The sequence below is a fragment of the Notothenia rossii genome (assembly GCF_949606895.1).
Source record: "Notothenia rossii genome assembly, chromosome: 7".
NCBI classification, from domain to species: Eukaryota; Metazoa; Chordata; class Actinopteri; order Perciformes; family Nototheniidae; genus Notothenia; species Notothenia rossii.
In genome coordinates, this window is record NC_136905.1 from 61,522,213 (window position 1) to 61,546,215 (window position 24,003).

The 24,003-nt window shown below is 41.2% G+C and overlaps 1 protein-coding gene across 1 annotated transcript in view; it reads right to left on the reverse strand.

Annotated features, from left to right (window-relative positions):
- LOC307046426 (ALK tyrosine kinase receptor-like) overlaps positions 1 to 24,003 on the reverse strand; it is a 514,312-nt gene that overhangs the window by 87,849 nt on the left and 402,460 nt on the right. The window contains 1 exon segment of the mRNA XM_079692820.1: positions 18,010 to 18,143. Coding sequence (XP_079548946.1) covers positions 18,010 to 18,143 — 134 coding nt within the window.

Consider the following 24,003-nt stretch of genomic DNA (forward strand, 5'->3'; position numbering starts at 1 on the left):
CTAGCATATAAATGAGCAGCAGTAGTTAAAGCCCATTTCTGCACATTCATTAGTATGTATTCTTACCCTCACAAGCCAACATGGAAGACTGTTCCACGTCATGTGGGAGGAAAACCTCAAGGGACCCGAGCAAGGGCCGCATCGCTATCTCGCCACCGCACTGACGGCACAATCTGGAGATATTCGTGGAGATTTACAGTGGCCGGGATGCTGAAGATGGATGCAGCTGAGTGTCCCACTGGACAGTCAGCAGGACAAGAAGTATTCGCTCATGAAATTCAATTAACTGCTCACAGACACGCTCGATTGGTCAGAGCACTGCCCAATCACTATAACTATCCGTCATCTGACAGCGGCACACACGAGAGCAGAAAGATGGAGATAAAAAATGGAAATAATGTCCCAATGTCTATTCTACATTCAAGAGACGTAAAAAGGGTACTTTGTTCATGTGACGCTGCCATTGTTATATTACACAAACATGAACATCAATCTGGATAATAATTGGTTTTCATGTATTTTGTAACCTCTGCGATGTATATTTATCAATGTACCAGATCCAATATAATGATCTCCTTTGCTTCACAAGGTTTGTTGAGTTCATTTCCTATCTGTGTTAAGAGCATGGAGAGAGGATTCTTGCAATAAAATATACTGTAGAGGATAATGATGAGCTCATTTCCACATGATGAGTTCACTGACACTAAAGCCAGTTCTCTTTATAAGTACTCACCTAAGCACTTTGAAGTCAAATCTAGTTAATTCCACAGGGGGAAAGTGACTTCATTCTAGACATGCAACCTGCAGATAGCAGGGGCTATACAGTATTACAGTAATATAAAGCACATGGTCTATATATAGTGCATGGTGGTGCAGGTACATTGAGGGCATGTCCAACTCCACAGCACATCATTAACAAAGTGAGACCCAAGGCGTACAGGGGTTGCACTTTGTCTTTTAGTTAATCATTTATGTGTTAAGGGTGAACCATAAACTAAACCAATCAATGCCATCCTCTTTTCCCTTTAAAGGCCAGACGTGCCTGAGAAATATGAGTTTTTCTGCTGCAACAAACGGATCTGATTGTGTGTGAAGTATGAGTGCTCAAACAGACCCGATACAAAACAGCAATGCTCTCTACCATTAACAACTCAATTTGACGGCATATCAGCAAATGCACTGATAACCTATTTAAATGAGGAGGAGGAGGAGGAGGAGGAAGAGGAGGAGGAGGAGGAAGAGGCGGAGCAGTATTGCTGCACGTCCCTTTTTGTGTAACAGGCTGTGTGTTGTGAACGTGCATATGTAGGCATACCTTTCAATTTCAAATATTCACTCATTACATATACCGTGCAACTTGCTTTAGAAAATGGTTGTACAATCAATTTTGCTTGATAAATTAGTACCCCAACAATGCACTGGGACAGAACATTTCCTACTTACACAATGTTAATGCTAAACGTAAAGATAACAAGTGCTATTTGTATGAAGCAAGCAATACATCTGCACTGCAAGCTACTTTTCCAGTTGTAGAATAGGGCCCTACACGTTTATATTCATGTCGGCAGCTTTTTGAGGCGGCACTTTTGGACACTGGTGCCTTGAACTTATGCCAATTTGGCAGAGGTGGGAGTAAGTCCTACATGTGCAAGTCATGAGCAAGTCTCAAGCAAGCCCCAAGTCACTGTGGTGAGAGTCAAGCAAGTCAATTCAAGTCATTGTTCAGGTCAAGCAAGTCATACAAAATTCTGATGAATAACCCCATGCAGTTTCCGCATTTAAATCAGTTGAAATATTGTGGTTATGAAAAGTTTTGTTTTATTTTCAACATAAACAGCAATGGAGAGTGGGGCGCTGAAATTATAACCCTATAAGTTCTAAAGGGGCTCTAAAGTGATAACAGGAGTATGACACAAATATTTTACATCAACATGTTAAGCCCCCTGCCCTGGCTCCCCTTCAGCAGGGTCACAGCATTCCTCCATGGTCTGTCTAAGGTGCTCCCATAAGACTCTGTCTCATTGTTTTCCTAAATGTGTCTGTGTACAAATAAATATTGCATCAAAGCCAATACAACGGAATAGTGTACCAGGGCGCATGATATGTGTGTGTGTGTTTGTGTGCAGACAGTGCGGCATTAAGATTAAACTCATTTATTTCATTTGGGAACACCCACATATACATATAGAGTTGGCCAGGTGAGCGTAAATTACTGTTCGTGGTAATTTGAAAACAAATGCCGTTGTCGGACACACACACACACACACACACACACACACACACACACACACACACACACACACACACACACACACACACACACACACACACACACACACACACACACACACACACACACACACACACACACACACACACACACACACACACACACACACACACACACACACACACACACACACACACACACACACACACACACACACACAAACTCGCTCGGGTCTGTCATTAGCCCGCATGGTTTTTCATACCACTGCTACGCTGACGACACCCAACTAATTCTGTCCTTTCCCCGCTCAGAGACCCAGGTCGTCGCACGCATCTCTGCTTGCCTAGCAGACATCTCTCGGTGGATGTCTGCTCATCACCTCAAGCTCAACCTTGACAAGACTGAACTGCTCTTCCTTCCGGGAAAAGATTGTCCCACTCTTGACCTAACAATCAACATCGGCACCTCTGTTGTTTCCCCGACTCAGACTGCAAGGAATCTGGGTGTGGTCCTAGATAACAAATTGTCCTTCACTGCAAACATCGCTGCTACAACCCGCTGCTGCAGATACACGCTTTACAACATCAGGAGGATACGTCCCCAGCTGACCCAGACATCAGCGCAGATTCTGGTCCAGGCTCTCGTCATCTCACGCCTCGACTACTGCAACTCCCTCCTGGCTGGTCTACCTGCATGTGCCATCCGACCTCTGCAGCTCATCCAGAATGCAGCGGCTCGTCTGGTCTTCAACCTTCCCAAATTCTCCCACACCACACCGCTCCTCCGCTCCCTTCACTGGCTTCCAGTAACTGCTAGAATCCACTTCAAGACACTGGTACTTGCGTACCATGCTGTGAATGGATCTGGCCCTTCCTACATCCAGGACATGGTTAAACCGTACACCCCAGCACGTGCACTCCGCTCTGCATCAGCCAAACAGCTCGCTGCACCCGCACTGCGAGGGGGACCCAAGTTCCCGTCAGCAAAAACACGTGGGTTTGCTATCCTGGCTCCAAAATGGTGGAATGAGCTCCCCATTGAAATCAGGACAGCAGATAGCTTACACATCTTCCGACGCAAACTGAAAACTCATCTCTTTAGACTCCACTTCGAGCGATAGAATTACTAACAAAGCACTTATATACTAATAAAGGGCTGGCTTTCTAAATGCCAGTTGAGTAGCACTTGAAATGTTTGGCTCTATGAAACCTGATGTACTTATATGATTCTGTTTTCTTAAAGGTTGTATCTTCCTGGTCGAATGCACTTATTGTAAGTCGCTTTGGATAAAAGCGTCAGCTAAATGCAATGTAATGTAATGTAATGTAATGTAACACACACACAGAGCAGAGCTGAGCAGAGCACAAACACACACACATCATGCGCCCTGGTGACCGGACATCTCCTTCATAAAACGCGTAATAGGGGGATTCATCGGGCAGTTAAGATGAGATAAGATAAGATAAGACTTTATTGATCCCGAAGGAAATTGTTGTGCCAGAGTAACAAAATGCAATAAACACAATAAACACAGCAGCAAAACTGTACACTTAAAGTGCAGCAAAAAGATGTGTGTAGAGGTGTTTGTGGTTAAAAGGTAGCAGCCTGCGGTCGCTCTTTAGCTGTTTTAATGAAAGTAAACACAGTGAAGGCACATCTCTTTGCGCGCTGGTGCTGCACTTCTCAGAGGCGGAGTTACACTTCCCGCTGCCTCCTGGTGCTGTAGCGATTTCATGAAGAGAATGAGAGTCCGAGCTAGAAATATATCTAAAATAATGTATGGACTGCCATTTCCCAACATAAACATTACAGTCTGCAATGAAACGCTTGTCTCCTGTGTGCAACACTTCCTACTTGGCGCTCCGGTAACTTTCTCATGCGAACGAGATACAGTATCTTTTTTTTTTTTCATTGCCCTTTAGGGGCTCCGTACAATACAAAAACAAATGCAAATATTTAATTTTAAAAAGTAAAGTCCTTTCGAGTCATCTGTCTCAAGTCAAGTCAAGTCTCAAGTCATGAATACCAAGTCAAAGTCAAGTCAAGTCTTTTATCAATGTTATTCAAGCAAGTCTCAAGTCCAAAAATATGCAACTCGAGTCTGACTCGAGTCAAGACATGTAACTCGAGTCCCCCACCTCTGCAATTTGGTTCCGTTGACATGTTCCCTATCTTTGTTTCAGGTGTTACTGTTAGCATGCTAACACTTGCCAATTAGCACTAAACGGAGAACACAAGTACGCCTTAGGCCAGGGGTCAGGAACCTTTTTGACTGGGAGAGCCATAAAAGCCAAATATTTCTAAATATATTTCATTGAGAGCCATATAGTATTTTTTAAATATAATAAATTAAATATGTCTTACTTTTAATGCGACTTCTGGTGCTGCATGGTTTTGCTGATGGCCTTGTAGTCTGGTTCATACGTGGTGAGGTTGAGCTTCATGCAGGCGTTGAGGCTTCCATCAGTTAAACGTGAGCGTAGGTTGGTCTTAATGTTCCTCATATGCGAGAATGACTGCTCACATGCATATGTAGAGCCAAACATGGTCAATACGGCAATACTCACACGCTGCATTGTGTGGTATGTCACAGGAAGCTCGTTCCAAGTTTTAAGAATCAGCTGGTCTTCAGGTTGAAGATTTTTCATTTTTGTCCACTTGTGTTCCCTCGCCAGCTCTGCTCGCTGTCGCGCAAGACTTTCCAACTCTCCATTAAGTGACTTGAACTTACTCATCCACATGTCTGATGCCTTCAGGTCAGCAACTTCCAGCTCAAAGTCTCCCGGGGATGCATGTCAGGTCGATTTTGTCCACTGCACACTCATGTGGATGAGTGATGAACTTGAAAAGACCAGTGCGCGCACGAAATTCTCCAAAACGTGCTTTGAATGACTGCAGGAGATTGGACGTAAAGCCAGCTAGCTGCTGGAGATCCAGATGTTGAGTGGAGTCACTTGCTAAGCATGCATCTCTAAATTGTTGCAGTCTTTCAAAGTGCAGAAGACGACCTGTTTCAATGTCCCTGAGAAAGACTTCCAGCTTGCTTTCAAATGCAAACACTGCTTGTTGAAGGGATGAGATTGTATTTCCAATACCTTGCATTTTCACATTGAGCTGGTTCAGATGGCCAGTTATGTCAACGAGATAGTGAAACTGCAGGAGCCAGTCAGTGTTGTCAAGCTCGGGATGCTTGACGCCTTTCATTTCAAGAAAAGTCCGGATTTCACTCAGGCAAGCTGCAAAACGGCTGAGCACCTTCCCCCTTGACAACCAACGCACGTTGCTGTGTAAAAGCAGACCGGGATAATGATTCCCAACTTCTTCTAACAGAGCTTTAAACTGGCGATCATTTAAAGCTCGGGCAACAATAAAGTTGACCACTCAAATGACCAGCGACATCACCTCACCAAGCTCCTGGCCACACGTCTGAGCGCAAAGCGCCTCCTTGTGCAGGATGCAATGAAAACTTAGGATGGCTCTCTTTTCATGTTCACGGAGAAGCGCTACAAATCCTTTGTTCTTCCCCAACATACAGGGTGCACCATCAGTACAGACAGAAATAAGTTTATCCATCGGTAGTTTTTTTTCTTTAGCAAACTCCATAAAAGACGTGAATAAATCCTCTCCTCTTGTTTCATTGGCCAAACAGCCAAGCTTTCCTCACGCAGTGTGTCACCTGCAGCATACCTGGCAATTATACTGCACTGAGATAGATGGCTAACGTCTGTTGACTCATCTAACGCGAGAGAAAAGTATGTCCTGGCATTTATGTCCTTAATTTGTGTTTCCTCGACTTGATTTGCCATCATGATGCTACGATCGTGCACAGTTCTTGCTGACAGGAGCATGTCTTTTATTCGTTTGATTATCTTGTCTTTATTTGGGAAGTCATCAAACAGTTCATTGGCCACATCAAGCATGAATGTTTTGGCATACTCGTCATCTGTGAATGGCTTTCCATCCCTTACTATTGCCAAAGCTCCCGCAAAGCTAGCGGAATTCGCGTCACCTTGCTTGGTCCACACACGTCGTTACTGCTGACTCGTCTGCACTCTCCGCTCTAGCTCCTCGCATGCCCTTTTCCTGCTGTCCCCCGCTGGATATTTCGATGCAAATGAAGCATGGTGCGTATCGAAGTGCCGCTATATATTTGACCGTTTCATCGATGCAATTTTATCATTGCATATTAGACATACCGCAGATCCTGCTCTCTCCACAAACGCAAATTCCTCTGTCCATGCAGCAACCTGGAATGCACGGTAATCATCGTCTTTTTTTCTTTTCGCCATCTTTTCCGTTACAACCCACGGGTGACCCGTGACCCGTGACATTTATCTTCAAAACTAATTTCTATTTACTTTAAAATTACACAGTATTATTAAGAAATATCACAAGTATTTTAAAATCAGTTCCAAACTGATTTTTTTTTTTTTTTTTTAACTCAAAATTGTCTGGGAGCCATATGCCATCACCGGAAGAGCCATATATGGCTCACGAGCCATAGGTTCCCGACCGCTGCCTTAGGCTGATGGGCATGGTACTAATTTTGTCATAAACCTTATTCTGATGGTCAATGGTGGAGCTAGATCAAAGTTCAGGTGAAGATCAGAGTCATTACAATGTATCCCCAGGGAGGCATTAATGTCTGTATCAGAATTATGAGAACCATCCAATTGTTCAACCCAGTCTCACGGCATTTCGTGTTATAGTCACGACATTTAATCTATTGATTTTCTATTGATTGATATTTTGATTTTTTTAGAAATACATTGCTCTTGAAATCGTTCTGTGTGGCACGAAAAAAAGGGGAAAATCGTGTTGGTGAACACGAATGAATAGATTAAATATCGTGACTATAAAACAAAATGCCGTGAGACTGGGTTGAATTGTTGCTATCTTACAAAAAAACACAAATGCTAAGCTAATGGTGGCCCTGGGGGAAAAGTCGGGATCACTCAAGACAATAGGAGTCATTCTGTGGACAAGAAATATGTCATAGCAGTCCGTTAAACACTTAGGTCATGACCAAAGTGGTTACAGGACTTATTGACGAACATTATCACAACATGATTACGTTACTGAACAATTAACATGCAATTCTATTGGTTCACATGATACATTAGCATTGCCCCTACATTCTTACTTTGCTGGTTGGAGGTCTGACATTTATTTTATAACACATCATACTGCTACATACTCATGTTGTTATGACAGTAAAGAATAAAAGCACTTTGATGACACTTTATGCTACTTTAACTTTTTCTCTGTGTGTGGTCATTTTCTAGAATGACATAAAAGACTCACATTATGCATTATTATCCTCTGTATATTGCTAGCAAAAGCCGACTTTGCCGACTTTTTCACCTTTGAGGCTACTCGCATAACCCCTCCTACTTGTCTTCGAAGTAAACATTGTTATTGACAAAGCCTGAAGACTGGCTTTTAATTCAAAGCATCTGTCCCAAACATGGAGCGGCCATGGAGAGACTGAAGCTTTTTTCTTAGTATCAGCCTCACACTGTAGGGCTTTGATTCCTCACAATGAAATTGTCCTTGATGTTTCACAGTTTATCGGTTTTTACAGGACATCAAAAAACCACAATAAATGTAACGGTTCAAATAATGAAGGATGCTGTAACTGATTTATTCACCTCTGACCAAGTAATAGCTATGATTTTTACTCCCCCCATTACAAAAATAATGACATTTATTAATGACGGGTTTGCTAACGTCCCCAACTCTATGAGCGGGCGTTGGGAAATGTCAGACGCTACTTACTTTCTAATATATAAATCTGTCAATGTTGTAGAACTTTCTACTGGTGGTAGATCAAAGTCAGAAAAGGTCATAGAATAGTTAGTGAGTCTTCTTTAGAGCTCCCAACAGAGTCCATAAAACACATCTCTCTAGCCGACTTCAGTTTACACAGTAAAGCATGTCATTTGAAGATAAATTGATTAAATTAATGCAACAACCTGAATAAGTGTTTCATGCCAGAGCACAAATATCCGCTCTACAGAACAAAAAATGATTTAAGATTGCTGTATCTTAATTACTTTTCTTTAGTGATGCTTGGTCCATAACATCGAGACATTTCCGCCTCCCTGTCAGGTCAGGGTTGATTTAGACATCTGTTGCATTTGGCACATGTATCCTGGAAACACTCTACTTGGTGCCCTGGGCCATTTAACACTTGTTCAATATCTTAAAAATGAAACTGCCTGTGTAGATTGCCTTGGAAAGGTGCCTGCAACAGACACCCAGTTAGTATTGAGGGGGATGAAGCTCGCTGAAAAGCCTAAGGTGAGAGATTAGAGGTATAGCGTGATGAAGCTTAGTTCTGCCAGATAGGCCTTGTTTAGGCAGTTGGTTGGTATTAATTGATGAGCTGTGTCTTTTTTTTTTTTTAAACTTGCTCCTATATTTCTGTCACTGAAAATTCTTCTCAAAACGATTTTTGATCCAGAACACATTTGCATCAGAGCTAAGCAATCAAAAGTCCTACAGAACACTGAACACAAACTGCCACATAACCATCAAATTACCTCCAAGTAAATCTGGCAGTAAGAGAAACTTATGATTGCCCTTAAGGCTCGTAAAGTGTCTCACTTTAATGTACTCGTGAAACTGAGATGCCATAAGATCAATAATTACGTTTTAGTTCTGTCATTTTAATCTGGTTCCCCAGGCAGATAATAAAATCCATATTGAAGTTAATAAAACAAAAAACAAACCATTAATGAAAGAGGTTTATATTGAGCTTTGTAGACATCATGGCCTACCTGGAGAAGGCAATATGGTTTAAAGACTTTATGGATTGTAGTACACGTGGGGGCTCTGAGTAAATGCTCAACAACAGGGAATTTAATTTCCATTTATGTGTGAATGGATAGTAGGTAGACAATCAACAAGTAACTTGGTATTGATTTCCAACAATATGAAAATAGATTTTTTTTAAGACTGAGATGTTTTATAGCTGCACATTTAAGTGTCAGGAAAGAGATGTGCTAATCCAATATTCATATCTCTATTTGCTACAATAGTAACCTTTTAAAGGTATGTTAAAATGTCAGCATTTCTGTTTTGCAAAATTTGCGCCCCAAAACAATCAACCCGGATTGCCGACTATAATAACAAAAGTAAAAGATAAGTAGCCTGTGCCCTGAATATAATGAAAGGTTATATTGTAATTATGTTAACATTTTTCATGTGCAGCAGACATTTTATCAGCGTTTCTGTTTCAGGAACAGTATTTGATTCCATTTCCTAACATTTAACCTCTGTTTCAATGGGGAATTTAAATACCAGTGAACCTATTGCAAGCTCAATGGAATTGTTGGCAGTGGAAATCATTTCTGATATGCAAATATGTAATCAGTGTCAACGAGTAGCACACAGTCATCTAAAGGCAGTGGGCAGGAACAAAAGCAGAGGCGGAACAGATCTTTCTTTTTAGGTCTCTTAATTATTACCTTAACTAAGTACTGAAGTAGTGATGTGGACACAATGATGGACAGTATGCTACACAAACCCATATGCACCCTTTCCACGTCAAACCAACTTTAAATGTTTCAGTTAGACAGTTTAGCAGTTTATCTAACAGTTCAACTCTTTTTAAGATCCATGCAACCCAATCTAATGAGAGGAAACACTTAGAATAACAACATCGACACATTTGTGTAGCCACAAATAGTTGCAGTGAGTTCAATTCAGCACCAAGGAGAAAGCACATTCCAGACCAGACCAACTTGTCTATCTGATCAGCGAAAAACTCAATATCAACTCTCAGCTGCACATGCACTTGGCTCTGCATCAGTCATTCATCTTTTTGCTATTCTGGCTCCAAAATGTTGGAAAGAGCTCAAAGTTGATATCAGATCTGCAGAAAGTCTACATACTGTATCTTCCGCCCAAACATACCTGTTTCCACTGCACCTTGGCCATTAAAGATGACACATTGAGATGTGTGGGAAAGAAGCTCCAGATTTACATCCACAACATCTTTATGACACATTACAGGAAAAAGAAAACCCCAAACAGCATGACCTCTTTAAAATACAGCACAAAGAAACTGCAATACTTATGGTTTGGTTTATTTGAAGCAAATGTAAATGTGGGTTTATTGCTGTTCTGAGTGTGTATCTTCACGGTTGATTGAACTCATTGTAAGATGCTCTGGATAAAAGCATCAGCTAAATGAAATGTAATGTACTGAATATTTACGTAATTTAACATTGAACACATCAGCTGGACTCACTACTTAACACAAACAGACAGTACAGAAACTTAAAAGTCCCAAATGTAAGGGAAAATTGCCATATATTGCTCTCAAACTATATGCTATATTCCTGTATGGGTCACCTATGCTCAAAGTGTTTAGTAGGGAGGAAAAACCACAACAAAAAAAAAAATTCACACCCATATCAGAAAATATGGAAACGTATGTGAATAGATCACAACTCTAACCCACCAAATGTAACTAATTAATCACATATAGTTTCAATACTATTCGGCACTGTGCACTGAAAGCAGCACATTTGCCTGGTACAACTTAAAAATGAAAGGTTCTATAGTGCATTGAGCCAAAGGCCTCTAACAGTACATGTTCAGATTCATTAGTAGTGCATGAGTTTGCTTTGCAGCTCTGATCCGCCGCTTTACATTAAGTAGAATGTTTTAAAATGCTGATCCACTGCAGGAGGTCAATATTGTACTAAGATTATTAGATCTCCGTTTGTGTAGAGAATGCATTATGTGTGATATGGTACAAGTAATTAGTCTTAAATCCTTGACGAATGAAAACCATGCGCTTGCTTGCGATACGAGCACACAGAAGAGTTTCAGATCCTTTGATTGGTCACTTAGAATAAAGACTGAACATTGATTGGCTGTTTGCTTTTAATTATAGTTTTCACTGCTCATACATAAGGATTTATGTATGTCGATGTGGAAGTAAAAAATGGCATTACACGATACGAAATGTGATCCATGCTCACCACAAGGCTGGGGGCAAAGCCTTGCGGTGAAAACGGCTAGTGAGTTTCTATGGTTACCTCCCCTGCTAGCGTGAGCCGCTTAGCACATCTGTCATCTGATTGGTTGCGCCTTGAAATATCAGTGTTAAAGTCAAAGTGAAATAGTTACAGTAGAACTTTGAGCTCAGGGCTAAATGACCATTTTCAGTTGGGCTCACAACGCCTAAGTTAGCACAGAGACGTTTTACGTTGTCTCATGTGAATGCAGCCGCAAACTAGGTTTTATCGTTCAGAGATCCCACTTAAACATTGTTTTAAAGGGTTAGGGTTACATCTTGCTTACTGGATGGTATATGGGGCGGCAGTAGCTCAGTCTGTAGGGCACCAACCACTGGCAGCCCCCTGGCTCTGCCACCTCTAGTGCATGTCTATAGGTCCCGTTTGTGCATGTGTGTTTGTATTTTGGGCTTATTTGTGTAATTGTATACTAACAACTGAGTGAAAAACTGAATTTATTAAAAGTTGATCTTAATCTGTTACAGCTAGCACACATGTATAAAGAGGCTGAGCGTGTGGGTGTTGAAAGGTGAAACGAGGATACGCTTGTGAATACTGTTCTTTTCGTTCACGTCATGTGCACAGGCCTGGTTTTTATATGCTAGATTATTTCATATGTTTATACTGTGCGCCAGGGTTTGTGTGTCAGTTGAAAATCGCACCTTGAGTTTAATACAAGGATAAACATATCACAGTACTTTTGATATTATGGCACCTGTTTGACATTGTTCAGTCTGCACACTTGTGCATCTGCAGATTGATGAGCACCAGCAGAGCTGATGAGTCTTTACTAGTCTGACGATGAAATCAGTTTTACTCAATAACCCATCCTTATGAGCCACTGTGGCTGTGCGACATCGCTCAACCGGCATCAATTTTCACCAATTTGACATTCTTGTGATCTCATAAACAGTCTCTCTTACTGTTGTGACAGTTTGAGGTTTTCATTTTTACGAATGAATGTGTCTTTTTTATCAGCCTGCGCTCTTTACCCAATAACAGAAACTCCAGGGATGAGTTTATTTTATTATTGCAGTCAGAGAGAAACTCAATTAAAGGCTTATGCTGGAGAGCGTATTTAAAGGTGAGTCTCAGTACCACGCTACAACATTGCATAGCTTTTTTAGCTCTTTTTTTTCTCTGCATCATCCATCCATCCACCTGTCTAACACTCTGTCCACTCTACCGGCTCTCACCAAACCCATTTCCCCTCATTGCCTCCACCAGGCTGTGTGTGATTGATGGGCCTAGGGACTCCCTCACGCTGCTGTGTACCTAATCGCCAAGTATAAAGTCTCCGTAACGCTCCATTAAGGGCCAGCAGCAGCAAGGTGTAATGGTTAGGGAAATGGGCGAGGAAAGAGAAGGTCACCGGTTCAAACTCCCACAGGGCTTCACCGCCTCCTTGTCACGACTACTTGTCCAATTTGAAAAAAAAAGAATTGTGACAGTTTGCGGGGGGAACACATCACCGCATATAGGAATGTGTGCGGACAAACATTATCATAAGTGTGAAGGCAAATTTGACCTTCTGCCTTGCCAAATTACTATGACGGAGGCAAAGTCAAATATGCTATTGACACAATCTGGTAATGAGCTTGTCGGTAATAACAGTGTAGGCTCTGTTTACTTCCCGGATGAGAAACTATGGTGGGGGGGGGGTTCAGAGTGTCATTGACAGGTTTGAATAATTACGCTCTCTATGGCTATGCTGCAGCCATCAGTGAAATGCTAGCAGAAGGCGTGATTCTAACTTCCTGTCAGGAGGATGAGCGCCAGAGATAGGCGTAGAAGCACACAAGTCTCTTTAGGGCAAACAAATTGGATTGCTTGTTGGCCTTGTGACTGATGAGTTAATTAAAGTGGAAGACTATGGAGAAAGAAGTCAGGCTCCATTTATTTATCCTGTATTGACTATATCTCCTCGCACTTTGCTGGCTTGAGTAATCGCTTCCTTTCTTCTCAAGAAAACAACTAAATGGTAGGGGAATTGGACATTGTCAAAAATGTCCAATTCAGACCTGAGAACAGGGAGAGCTGGCTGAGTTTGTGGAAAGGATTTGGATACATTTAAATCAGGTGAAAGCAAGCGGGGAATATTATGACTTCTGACTGGTGATACGGTATTATCTCAAGGCTAAAAAAGACAACAAGACATAATTAATAAACTTGTTTGTCCTTCTCAATGGCCTAAGAGTCCTTAGGATGACTCATGCTTTTCTTATTCAATTGACTGAAGGAATAAGTTATGAGTGTAGCTTCAAGAAATCCGGAAAAATTCACAAATCCAGAACCTTTTTCTCGGACTTGAAACTCAATGAAATCTTCACACCTTGGAGGTTTAATCAAATACAATTATTCAAACCCTTCATGCTTCCCACCCACTGATAAAGGTCAGTAATATCAGTAATTAGCCTATTTTGAGTGCAAGGGCACAGAACAAAAAAAGTAAACAACTGTCTCTGCCGGTAGCTGAGTGTGAGAGCCTTAACGGAGCATCGTGTTCTGTGCTAGGTGTGAGGAAGGTAACTCGAGCCCAGGTTTCTGACAGGTGCTGCAGGGGGAAAGTGGGGGAGGTATAGAATGCTGCGTAATGTATTGAGGCCACAAGTAGAGAGTGTGCCGAGACGGATAAGGGCTTAGTTTGTTATTGGGATGTTTAAAGTGGGTGTTGTGCCCAGGTGGTGCTGGAGGAGAGTACACCATGTCTGCGTACTAGCCACAGCTTTTGTGCTGCCATGGCGAGAGGAACACAGTGAACCCGGAGAGCTGAGAACAATTAGACAAGTGTTGGGCCAGGCCTGGATTTGCATGAGCAGCAGCCCCCTCTGCGATCTGTCCTTACTTTGACAGAACAGACAAAGAAGCACCCGGAGAATCACTAATGGCTCATTGATTTGTTTCTGTGTTTCAGTTACTTTCATCTCTGTCTTTGTTTTGCACTTCTTTCAGAGGCTTTTTCATGGATAGTCATTCCGTGGACACTTTTGGGAAGTGACTAAGAGTATTTTAGAGCCATGATTGAGCTTTAAAATGATAAATGAGGATAAGGTCTGGGTTGATGCAGGACTTTAAGTTATATATAGGGTAGAGGCTTGGCATGGGAATATATGAACATTGTATTTCACAGTTGAATTCTCATTATTGTCCTGATAATCATAAACATACGCTTAAAACTCACTTTAAGTATTTTTTTACAAATAATTAAATATTTTTATTGCAAATGTATTGTATTTTTTGTGTGTTATATAATCCTATATTCCTTCCCATCCATGTTATGATTGCAGAAAGTTTGTGTATGTGAGCTCCATGAAGTTCCCCTCTCCTTGTTTCCTGTAATTCATTATCTCTTTCTCTCTCTGGCATTTACATATTTGACAAATAAATCCATATAAGATAATAGCATAAAGAGTCGGGTGTAGTAGATTTGTTGCCGGTGTAATGTGAAACTCCGCTGCATGAAATGATTAATTATTCTGTAACTAAATTGTAACGCCGACCTGACCTCAGCTCCAAACATCCCGTTTCAATCCGTTTGGAAATATTAAAGCAAGACAAATCTTTCCTCATTCATCCGGAGCCAAATATTGACCGAGCATAAAAGCTATTTCATTGTCGGGGAGCTCAAAGAGACTCTGCCACTGAACAGTAAAGGAGATTACATTTGCTCAATTGAGAGCATCCCTCAAAAAAAGCCTTGGGGAAGGATCACCTTTTTTTTTATGATCTGTATGGTTTTAAAAGAAAACACAAGGTAAAATCAAATTCCTTCCGTGCTACAGTAAATGGCTTGTGTGTTAAGCAGGACAAGCAGTGGACAAGAGGGAGGATTTTTCTATCTGTCTTTTATCATAGTCATCCTCCCAACATCTACAACCAGAAACCAGTGTAAAGGATGATTATAGTCAACAGTTATAACAATTGTTACCACAAGAAGAACATATTTACAGGTACGTATATCAACTGTGTCCAGTAGCACTGCCTATGTCACCACCTACAAACATGAAAAAAACTCCTTCTGGTGGCTTCATGTATGAAATCACTATTAAAAAATGTATAATATTAGAACCCATCATAGGTCACGCGGTACTGGGAAAAGGTATGGATTTTGAGTTTGCAGGGCCACAGGGGTTGCTGTTCAAATACTATTTTTATAATTCATTCAGCATGTTCTCTGCATCGCAGATGCAACACGTAACCATATGTGCCTCTAAAGATAATTTTTAAAGTTGTGTAAAACAAATTAATAACGCTTTCTAACACTTTACACTGTCTAATTAACTTTACTCAAGATGGGTCAAAAATTTGGTGTAACATTTTAACATGAACATAGTTGATCATATATACCATTATTATGTTTTTGCATCACAATTTAAAAGGAAATGAACAACCACATTGTATTTATGATGTCCAATTATTTCCTCACAAAGAGGTATCCTTCTTTTCCCCTGTATTGGTTTTAATGGATTTCTTTGTTCTTAATGGACTGCGGTTCTTTTGATTGGCCAGTTTTCTGCTCATTTTTGTTGCCTCTGATCTTGCTGTCAATTATTGAAATTAAGTTATGTTGGCTTAATTAGTTTTCCTCCCCTTTTTTGTTATGTATTTGTTTGTCGTTTTTTAACTGATGATGACTGTTGTTTAAGCCCATGGCTGCTTCTTCTGTCTTATTTCTCATTTTATATTATATCTGGATTTAATTATGTCTGTGTGCAAAAGTACTGTACTTAAGTACAATTGTGCATTACTTGAGCTTTACTTGAGTGTTTCTATTTTATGCAACGTCATACGCCTACTCTAGAACGTTTTGGCAGTCATATTGTACGTTTTACTCTAATGTATTTATTTAAATATCAATGCTCATTTTCAGTTTTATCTTAATATTTAGTGGCTCTACTGTGACATGTTTACAAGCTTTTATATGTTGGAGAGAAACTCCCTCTGTAGGGAACACAGGGATTTGAGCCTCTGAAGACCATTTACATGCACAAAAACCTATAGAACACACTTCAGAATCAGAATCAGGTTTATCACCAGGTAGGCTGACACGTACGAGGGATTTGATGTCATGGTGCATACATATAAGTAAAACAAAAATGAAAAAACACAGATAGAGAACTTCGTTACAGGGAAAAAGCATAATAGGGCCTCTTTAAATAAAAAATCTTTAAAATATATATTTATTGTTATGCACTAAGCTACAGTTAGCTCCACCTTTACAAGCTGCAATATAAAGGGATACATTAGACGTTAATGCATCGCAAAATATGACCATGTGTTCTTACATTATGCTGAAACTGGCCATTCTGCATAATACACCATTTTACAAGATCACTGATTATTGCATTCTAGATGTGGAGAATCTTGGCGAAGGTCTTTGAAAACAATGCTGTGCAAGCTTATTTATATCAATGTAGGGATCTCCTTTGAGCGCTGCCGCCAATGTTAAGATTACATGAAGTGCGAGACCGGACGGGCACTTCCCTTGGTCATCATTCACTTTGAGTTCCTTCTTATGTTCAGCAGAGTTCAGCAGACTCTTACATGTTCTGGTAAACAAGTTGGGTAACTTTTCTTACAGAAGCCTCTAATAAATCATCTTCAAACTACACCCACTCATTTAGAAGAGAGTTTCAGCATGTTGCTGAAAAAAAGAATGATCAAATAAATAAAGATATTTGTATACACACACAGAACAACAAGCCATTGAAACAGCACCTGCTTGGTATGACATGTAACACCTCTTTGTCTATCAAACATCTGTCTGTTAGAGGAGAGCAGGATTCCATCATATTTCCTCCTCAGTAATGCACCCTTGAAATGTTAAGGGTTTCTGTGCTTCTGAAACAAGCTCAGAGGAAATTTAATCAATTATATTAATCCAATTTCAGGAGCTTTCGGGGATGACAGAGAAGGATATTATTTCAGTCGAGCAGTCTACGCATTTCATTGCACAACATGGTATAATGAAGTTAAAAATCACAGAATGTTGCTGTGCAATTTTCAGTTTGACATGTGTGAGCTGTTTTGGGAACTCGGCCCCTCTGCAGCCATGTGAGACACATTTAGTCCACATGGTGGGCAACACAGCAAACTAGTGAAAACACAAAAAAGGGTTCAAGACTTATCACCTAACACAATGGTTTGTTTGGACTGCTTCATGATTCATCTTTTGAATTAATTATCTTTTTTATAGGTTAAGGTAAAAGTGGTATTATTAATTAACTGATTCAAACACTTTATTAACATGTATTTTTCAAATGATATTTATGATACTAGGAATGGGTGAGAAATGTTAACATTTTAATTATCATCTTATAACCCAGATATTGCCAATTATGGACAGTTTAATTCTGTGTAAGATAAAAAAATATTATTTGGACATTTTATGAGGATTTCCTTTAGCAACACTAAGCCTAGCTATTCTATTTATGTCACAGGCAACTTTTTCGTTTTTGGTTGAAGATGTACTTATTCTTAAAGTCACTACTGTAGGAATTGACATGACTATTAAGTAGAAGGTATTTTCTTTAACAACTGATATACTATCATATCATGAAAACGTTTCAAATCCTTTTATGCCATCATTTCAATCCAGAAATAATTTTGAATGGGGAATCATGACCCCAAGAATTGCATACAAATCTAATGACTCTCAGTCTTAGTGCTCACCCCATGAAGGTAAACACAAAAATCAGAGCAGCATCATAGGTTCCGAAAAAGAATGACATGCATGTATAAACGTACCCATGGTGCAGTTGGTGGTGAAGTAGGGCTCGATGGTAGCCGTGTCGTCCTGTGGAACCCTCTGATCGTAGCTGGCGGACACTTTGAAAGGTGATCCTCCGTGGGTCCCCAGGGTGAGGTGGACCACCGCCCAGCTGCCGAGGAGAGAAAGCAGGAGGAGGGTGAGTGTGAGGAGCAGGCAGCAGGGCTGGAAGAGGAACCCACAGCTGCTGCGGGGGTCGGGGGTCAGGGTGGCCCGGGCCTGCTGGGCCTGAGCCCCCAGGGTCTCTGAGGAGGGGCTGTCCAGGGCTTCAGCGGAAGCAGACATGGGGGCTCCCTCACTGCCTTCCAATTTTGGAGGCTCCCCTTCTTCCTTTGTCTGTGGATGCATGAGCCCACCACCGACTCCCTGGCTCTAGAGGAGGTGGTGTGAGCCTACAGCTGGTGGAGTCAGACTACACTTCACAGCAGCAGCAGCAGCAGCAGGTGTGTGTGAGACACGCTCAGGTCAACTTGTTGTGTGTGACCGAGCTGCAGTCCTGTGTTGGATGCTGTTCTCTCTAGACCGGCGGCTGGCTTCATGTAGTCTAACTCTCCCTAATTTTATTAAGCAAATTGTGCTGATTTCTGTTTGGCTTCGAGCTCATCAACAATATCTCTCTCCCCCTCACTCTCTCTCTCTCTCTCTCTCTCCCCTCCCCCTGTCTCTTGCCCATCCCTTCATTTATACACACCGCATATAGTGAATGCACCGTAAATACCTACTTCCCTAATGATGTTACTGAGGGCCAGGCAACAACAGCTACTAATGACAGTAAACACACAATAACATGCTCTGCACAATGACGCATGCATCGTTGCACACTGCTGCAGAGCTTTATTTTACCACTTTCTTTTTTTACAGATATGTTTACTTCTACTATTTCTGCTTTACACTAACCGTTCAGATATACAAGGTTATGACAGTTTAATAAAATAGCGCCAAATTCGAACAATGTAACTAATTTTTAAGGTTTTTTCCGGCCACAGACCCATGGTAATGACGTTACAAATGTCAGTGGGGGTCTACTTTGTAGTTTATGACAGGAACTCTGGGGAATTGCAGGCTGTTTGGTCCATGTTTATTTTGGGGTTACCTCTGTGCTTTGTGTGGGTGCAATTGTGCTAGTAAGCGTAAAGCAAACATGAACACACACACACACACACACACACACACACACACACACACACACACACACACACACACACACACACACACACACACACACACACACACACACACACACACACACACACACACACACACACACACACACACACACACACACACACACACACACACACACACACACACACACACACACACACACACACACACACACACACAGGGATTTTGGGCCCCATGAAAATATATCACATTGGGCCCCACCACCAGGCACAGGCCACTTTGTTTATAAATTACCTCGAGGGCCATACCAAATGGTCTAGCGGTCCGTATACGGCCCAGGGGCCGGAGGTTCCCCACCCCTGCTTTAATATAATAACATTAGTATTAATATCATAACCAAAATGTCGGTGATTAACATGTAGTTTACCTAATACAGACTCACTCAACGCTTCAAACTGTCCATCATCCAAATAGACTAAAAGCAGTTTTTTGTTTTATATAGATCATTGGCTATGTGGGAAAATACTGTGTTTGAAATGTATAATTAAAATTAGATGTTAGGTTTTTGTTTTGATATATATATATATAGTCTCCCTTCAAATATGTTAAGTGGCATGTCATTCAACACAATGCTGCTCACCTCCTTCAGTTGGGAGAAAAGCTGGTTCCGGTTCAACATTATGGGGGGACAGGGCTGCTGAGCTTAGAGATGGATCTGTTGGTCCTGGCACCAGGGGGAGGGACAACTGATTTAGTATGAATAGGCGCTAAAAATTTGCCTGCATTTATTAAAGGTAAGGAGGTAAGAATGGAAAAACCAGCTCGAGTGCGCAAGAATCTGAAAGTACACAACCGAAAAAAATCTGCCCCTTCCTTCAGATTTCCTTACAGGGCCCCTCCTCCAACACACACAAACGCGCACATGACCAATGAGGGCACGATAAAAGTTTGTGCACAGTTGGAAGGCTGACGGGCAGGTAGGCCGTCCAATTATTTTAGCCGGGCCGGCTCAGATGATTGGTCGTGCTTTTTACAGCGCAAAGGCTTCCACAGAAGAAATGTTTGTATGTATTTATTGTGAAAGCATTTAATATATTCATTGCTATCGGGATGTTAAGAGCATTCCATGGAATATAACAAAAAGTGTTTCTGAAGTGAATTACCTACCCTACCTTTAAATGGCAGCTAAAAGAACAGTGAAATGAAAAACCTCTGAATTGTCTGTAAAGATATTAACAGTAGTCTACTTAATGTCAGCTTAGTAAAAACAAAACATTAGCTAACAGAATAATTTCCACCACTCATGGACCACACCTTTTCTTGTGAAAAACTGGGTGACATACTGTCGCCCTTTAGTCCCTCTCTCTTGTCTTTCTCTCCTTTCTCTTCTTTTCTTAGAGCCTGACTTTTTGAGTTGTTGAAACATGGCACAACACAAGTGTAGGCTAAGTACTAGCATCCCTCCTCACATGTTTTCACTCTCTGCAATTGCCGGTGCGCACCGCGTTTTGGAGGCAGGACCAAACCATGTAAATAGAAGGGGGTGTACAGAGGCTTTGGATAATTAACTTTTGGAAGAAAATAAGTTAAATGAATTGTAAGTTTAGTGAGTACTTTATCAATATAACGTCCTATTAATGTTAATTATTGAGGATTGATGAAAGGTTACTTACATTTTTTTTTCTTAATGTTCTAAACATTTTGGGGCCCCCTTCAGTCAGGGCCCTTACAATCGTCCTAACTTTTCACCCCCTTACGGCGCCCCTGCGCGCACACACACACACACACACACACACACACACACACACACACACACACACACACACACACACACACACACACACACACACACACACACACACACACACACACACACACACACACACACACACACACACACACACACACACACACAACAGGCTTTGCATTACTACCTTTGACAGATTCCATTCTAAAGTTTTTCCCAGTTTTTTGGAGCACTGCGTTTGCTTTCCCTGATTCCTCCCTGCTTTGTACTGCCCTCACCTTTTCCTCTCTCTCCCTATCTTTCCATCCAGATTCTCATAGAGAGGAAGTAAGGTGTTGACCAGATGGGGAGTGATTATAGCCCCACGTTACGCCATGGTCCCTGCTGTATCCCATAATAACAAAGGAAATGAAGCGCCAGATAAGGGCTGCCACTGTCTCCTTGATAGACGTGAAATGAGTCTTAAACATATGGTCTTGCTGAATTCTCCGCTGGCTCAGTTGAGGGCCCAATTTGGAAACAGCTTTTTTGTTGAAAGAGTACTCAGCATGATGATGATGGGATTGTGATTGTAAGGCTGTGTTTGTCTCCTTGTGCCAAATACTGTATCTAACAAGTAGACGTACAGTCACAGTGACATAACCCATTGGATAGTGGACTACCTTTTAAATGCCTAGAATTTGACTTTTTTGTGTCTTGGTTACTTGGAATATGAGATAACTGATATGAGAGGGTGGAGCTAAGAATAACAGAATTTACAGGAACTATAAATCACACTCTTCAAATGTTGAAGGTTGTTAGACAGAAACACAAAGAGTACGAAGCCTGGCAAACACCCAGCACATGAGGCCCCACGCAAAGTGAAATGACAGGCCCTCTGTTTTGCGAGCCTTCACGGGGGGGGGGGGGGGGCCTTGCCCCCTCCGCAAGGTGAGGCCCCACGCAGTCTGCATGACCAGGCCTGCAGGGACGGCCCTGTTAGCCACGACTTAAAGCTTACCCTACTTCATCCTTCTACACTGTTATACACATTTAAACTAGCAATTTGTATTGGGAAAATGTTTACTGATGTATTACATCAAATATAAGTACTGTCATTTTCTCATAGACTTCTATGCAATTCGACTTATTTTTGCAACCGTTGGAATCGCCCCCCACCCCCCTTGCTGGATATTAGAGAAAATGCAGGTTTTAATGCACGTCCGCATTGGCTTGCCTTATACATAGTAAATGAAAGCATGTCTACTGCAACAGCATGTACTCAGGATGAACACGCTTTATAGTGAAATGAAACACACAGTTTGTCATCTTAGAATTGCAACATTGTAAAGCAAAGGATTTGTGATTGCCATTGAGTATGCTCAATGTACTGATAACAAAATGGACGGGGCTGTATACGCCATCCAATCTGAAATGATCAATGTAAACCGGATCTTCATGTTCTTCCAGTGTTAAATATAACACAAGTCTCACGAGCAACTGAATTATTTCCATGTCTTATTACGCCATGTCTGCACTGGCGTCGTAGGACTAATTAACCGAGCATCGGATCAGAGCGTACTTGCCGGAGCACATCACTCAAACATTTAAACCTAATTAGAAGTATACTATGCATGGCACAGCAGGCCTAAATATAAACAAATAAATACAAAGAAAATGAATGATAAAGACTCCTCATGCAGGGTTTAGATATTCATGACTAATCCGAATGCGGATGCTAATAAATCTCATTACAGCCCTTTGTGTTGCTTATTTAAAATCACCTGACCTTTGTTCAGACTGCTGTTTGCTGGACGCCTCTCCTATGATAGGAGAACAACAAGACAACTCGGGCCAAATAATCTTTGCTGCCAATTGACAATTCCCTTTTCATAATGCTATTCATTTATGCTCCCTTAGTGCTCTGCTCTGGCTAATGTAGCTCTTTTAATTTTCATTTGGTGTGTGTGTGTGTGTGTGTGTGTGTGTGTGTGTGTGTGTGTGTGTGTGTGTGTGTGTGTGTGTGTTTGCTTGTGAGGAGGTAGGATCCTAACCACATTAAGGCTTATTTGTCTTGTGGGATCTGGTTTGCATTAACTCGGAGTCTCATCCGTCAGGACAAACAACACATGAAGAATGTGTTGCATATTCTTTTCTAAGTGGTAATGTTTCCCTAATGGTGTGAGGCCTGGTTGGACACACTGTCAGAGTGAGAGAAGAAGACTAACTTTATTACTGTCTAACTGTAGGTGTGTGTTAATGTGTGTGTCCTGAGACAAAATTCATCTGGCAAGCTTTGTTTTCCTCACATCCTCGGGTTAGAATAACAATTAGTTTGTGAAAATAGACTGTATGGATGGATGACCCGTAACCCTTCATCCATCTTGCATTCAGGAAATGCCATCTTTATGACGTTATCTGGAGCTAGTAGTGATCAGGGGCTTTAGGCAGCATACAAGATCTTCCCACACACCTGTCTTAACCACTCTATGGTCATAGCTAATCACAAGCGAAACACTGCCGAAGTGTGCAAGCTTGAGCCGAGTAGCTGTTAAAAGACAAGATGACTAACAATAATATCTTCATAAATACATTTATGATCAAATTGTGATTCCCACTCAGGACTTTACTCGGAGCAGCTGTCAATCACTGCTGTCAGTCATCCACTTTTTATAGCATCAGATAACAGCTTGATAACAACTACTTAAAATGAAACAATGAAAAGAGTATTTGACATCTACTTTGATTTTCCAGATCTGCCCGCACCATCTGCTAGCAACAATGATGACACTCATGCAGGGCAACCAAGATGTTTTGGCTTTAACTTTTTTTGCAGAGCTGTAATGTCATGCATTTTTTATATTCATTCAAGAATTAGGAATATGGTTTTGGTAGGGGTTCGTTGAGAAACTGAATTGATAAAAGGCTTTCTGAGTTTGTACATAAAATCATGTGTAATACAAAATGTTACAAATATCATTGTTTGGTGTGATGTGTGTGAATGTGAAACAAACCGTGTAACACACAAAAATGATTGGTAGCTGATATTTTCCCTTGACTTGTTTGTGCTACTGAGCATTAATTACAGTCATTGAGAAATAATTACCCACCTTGGGAAACA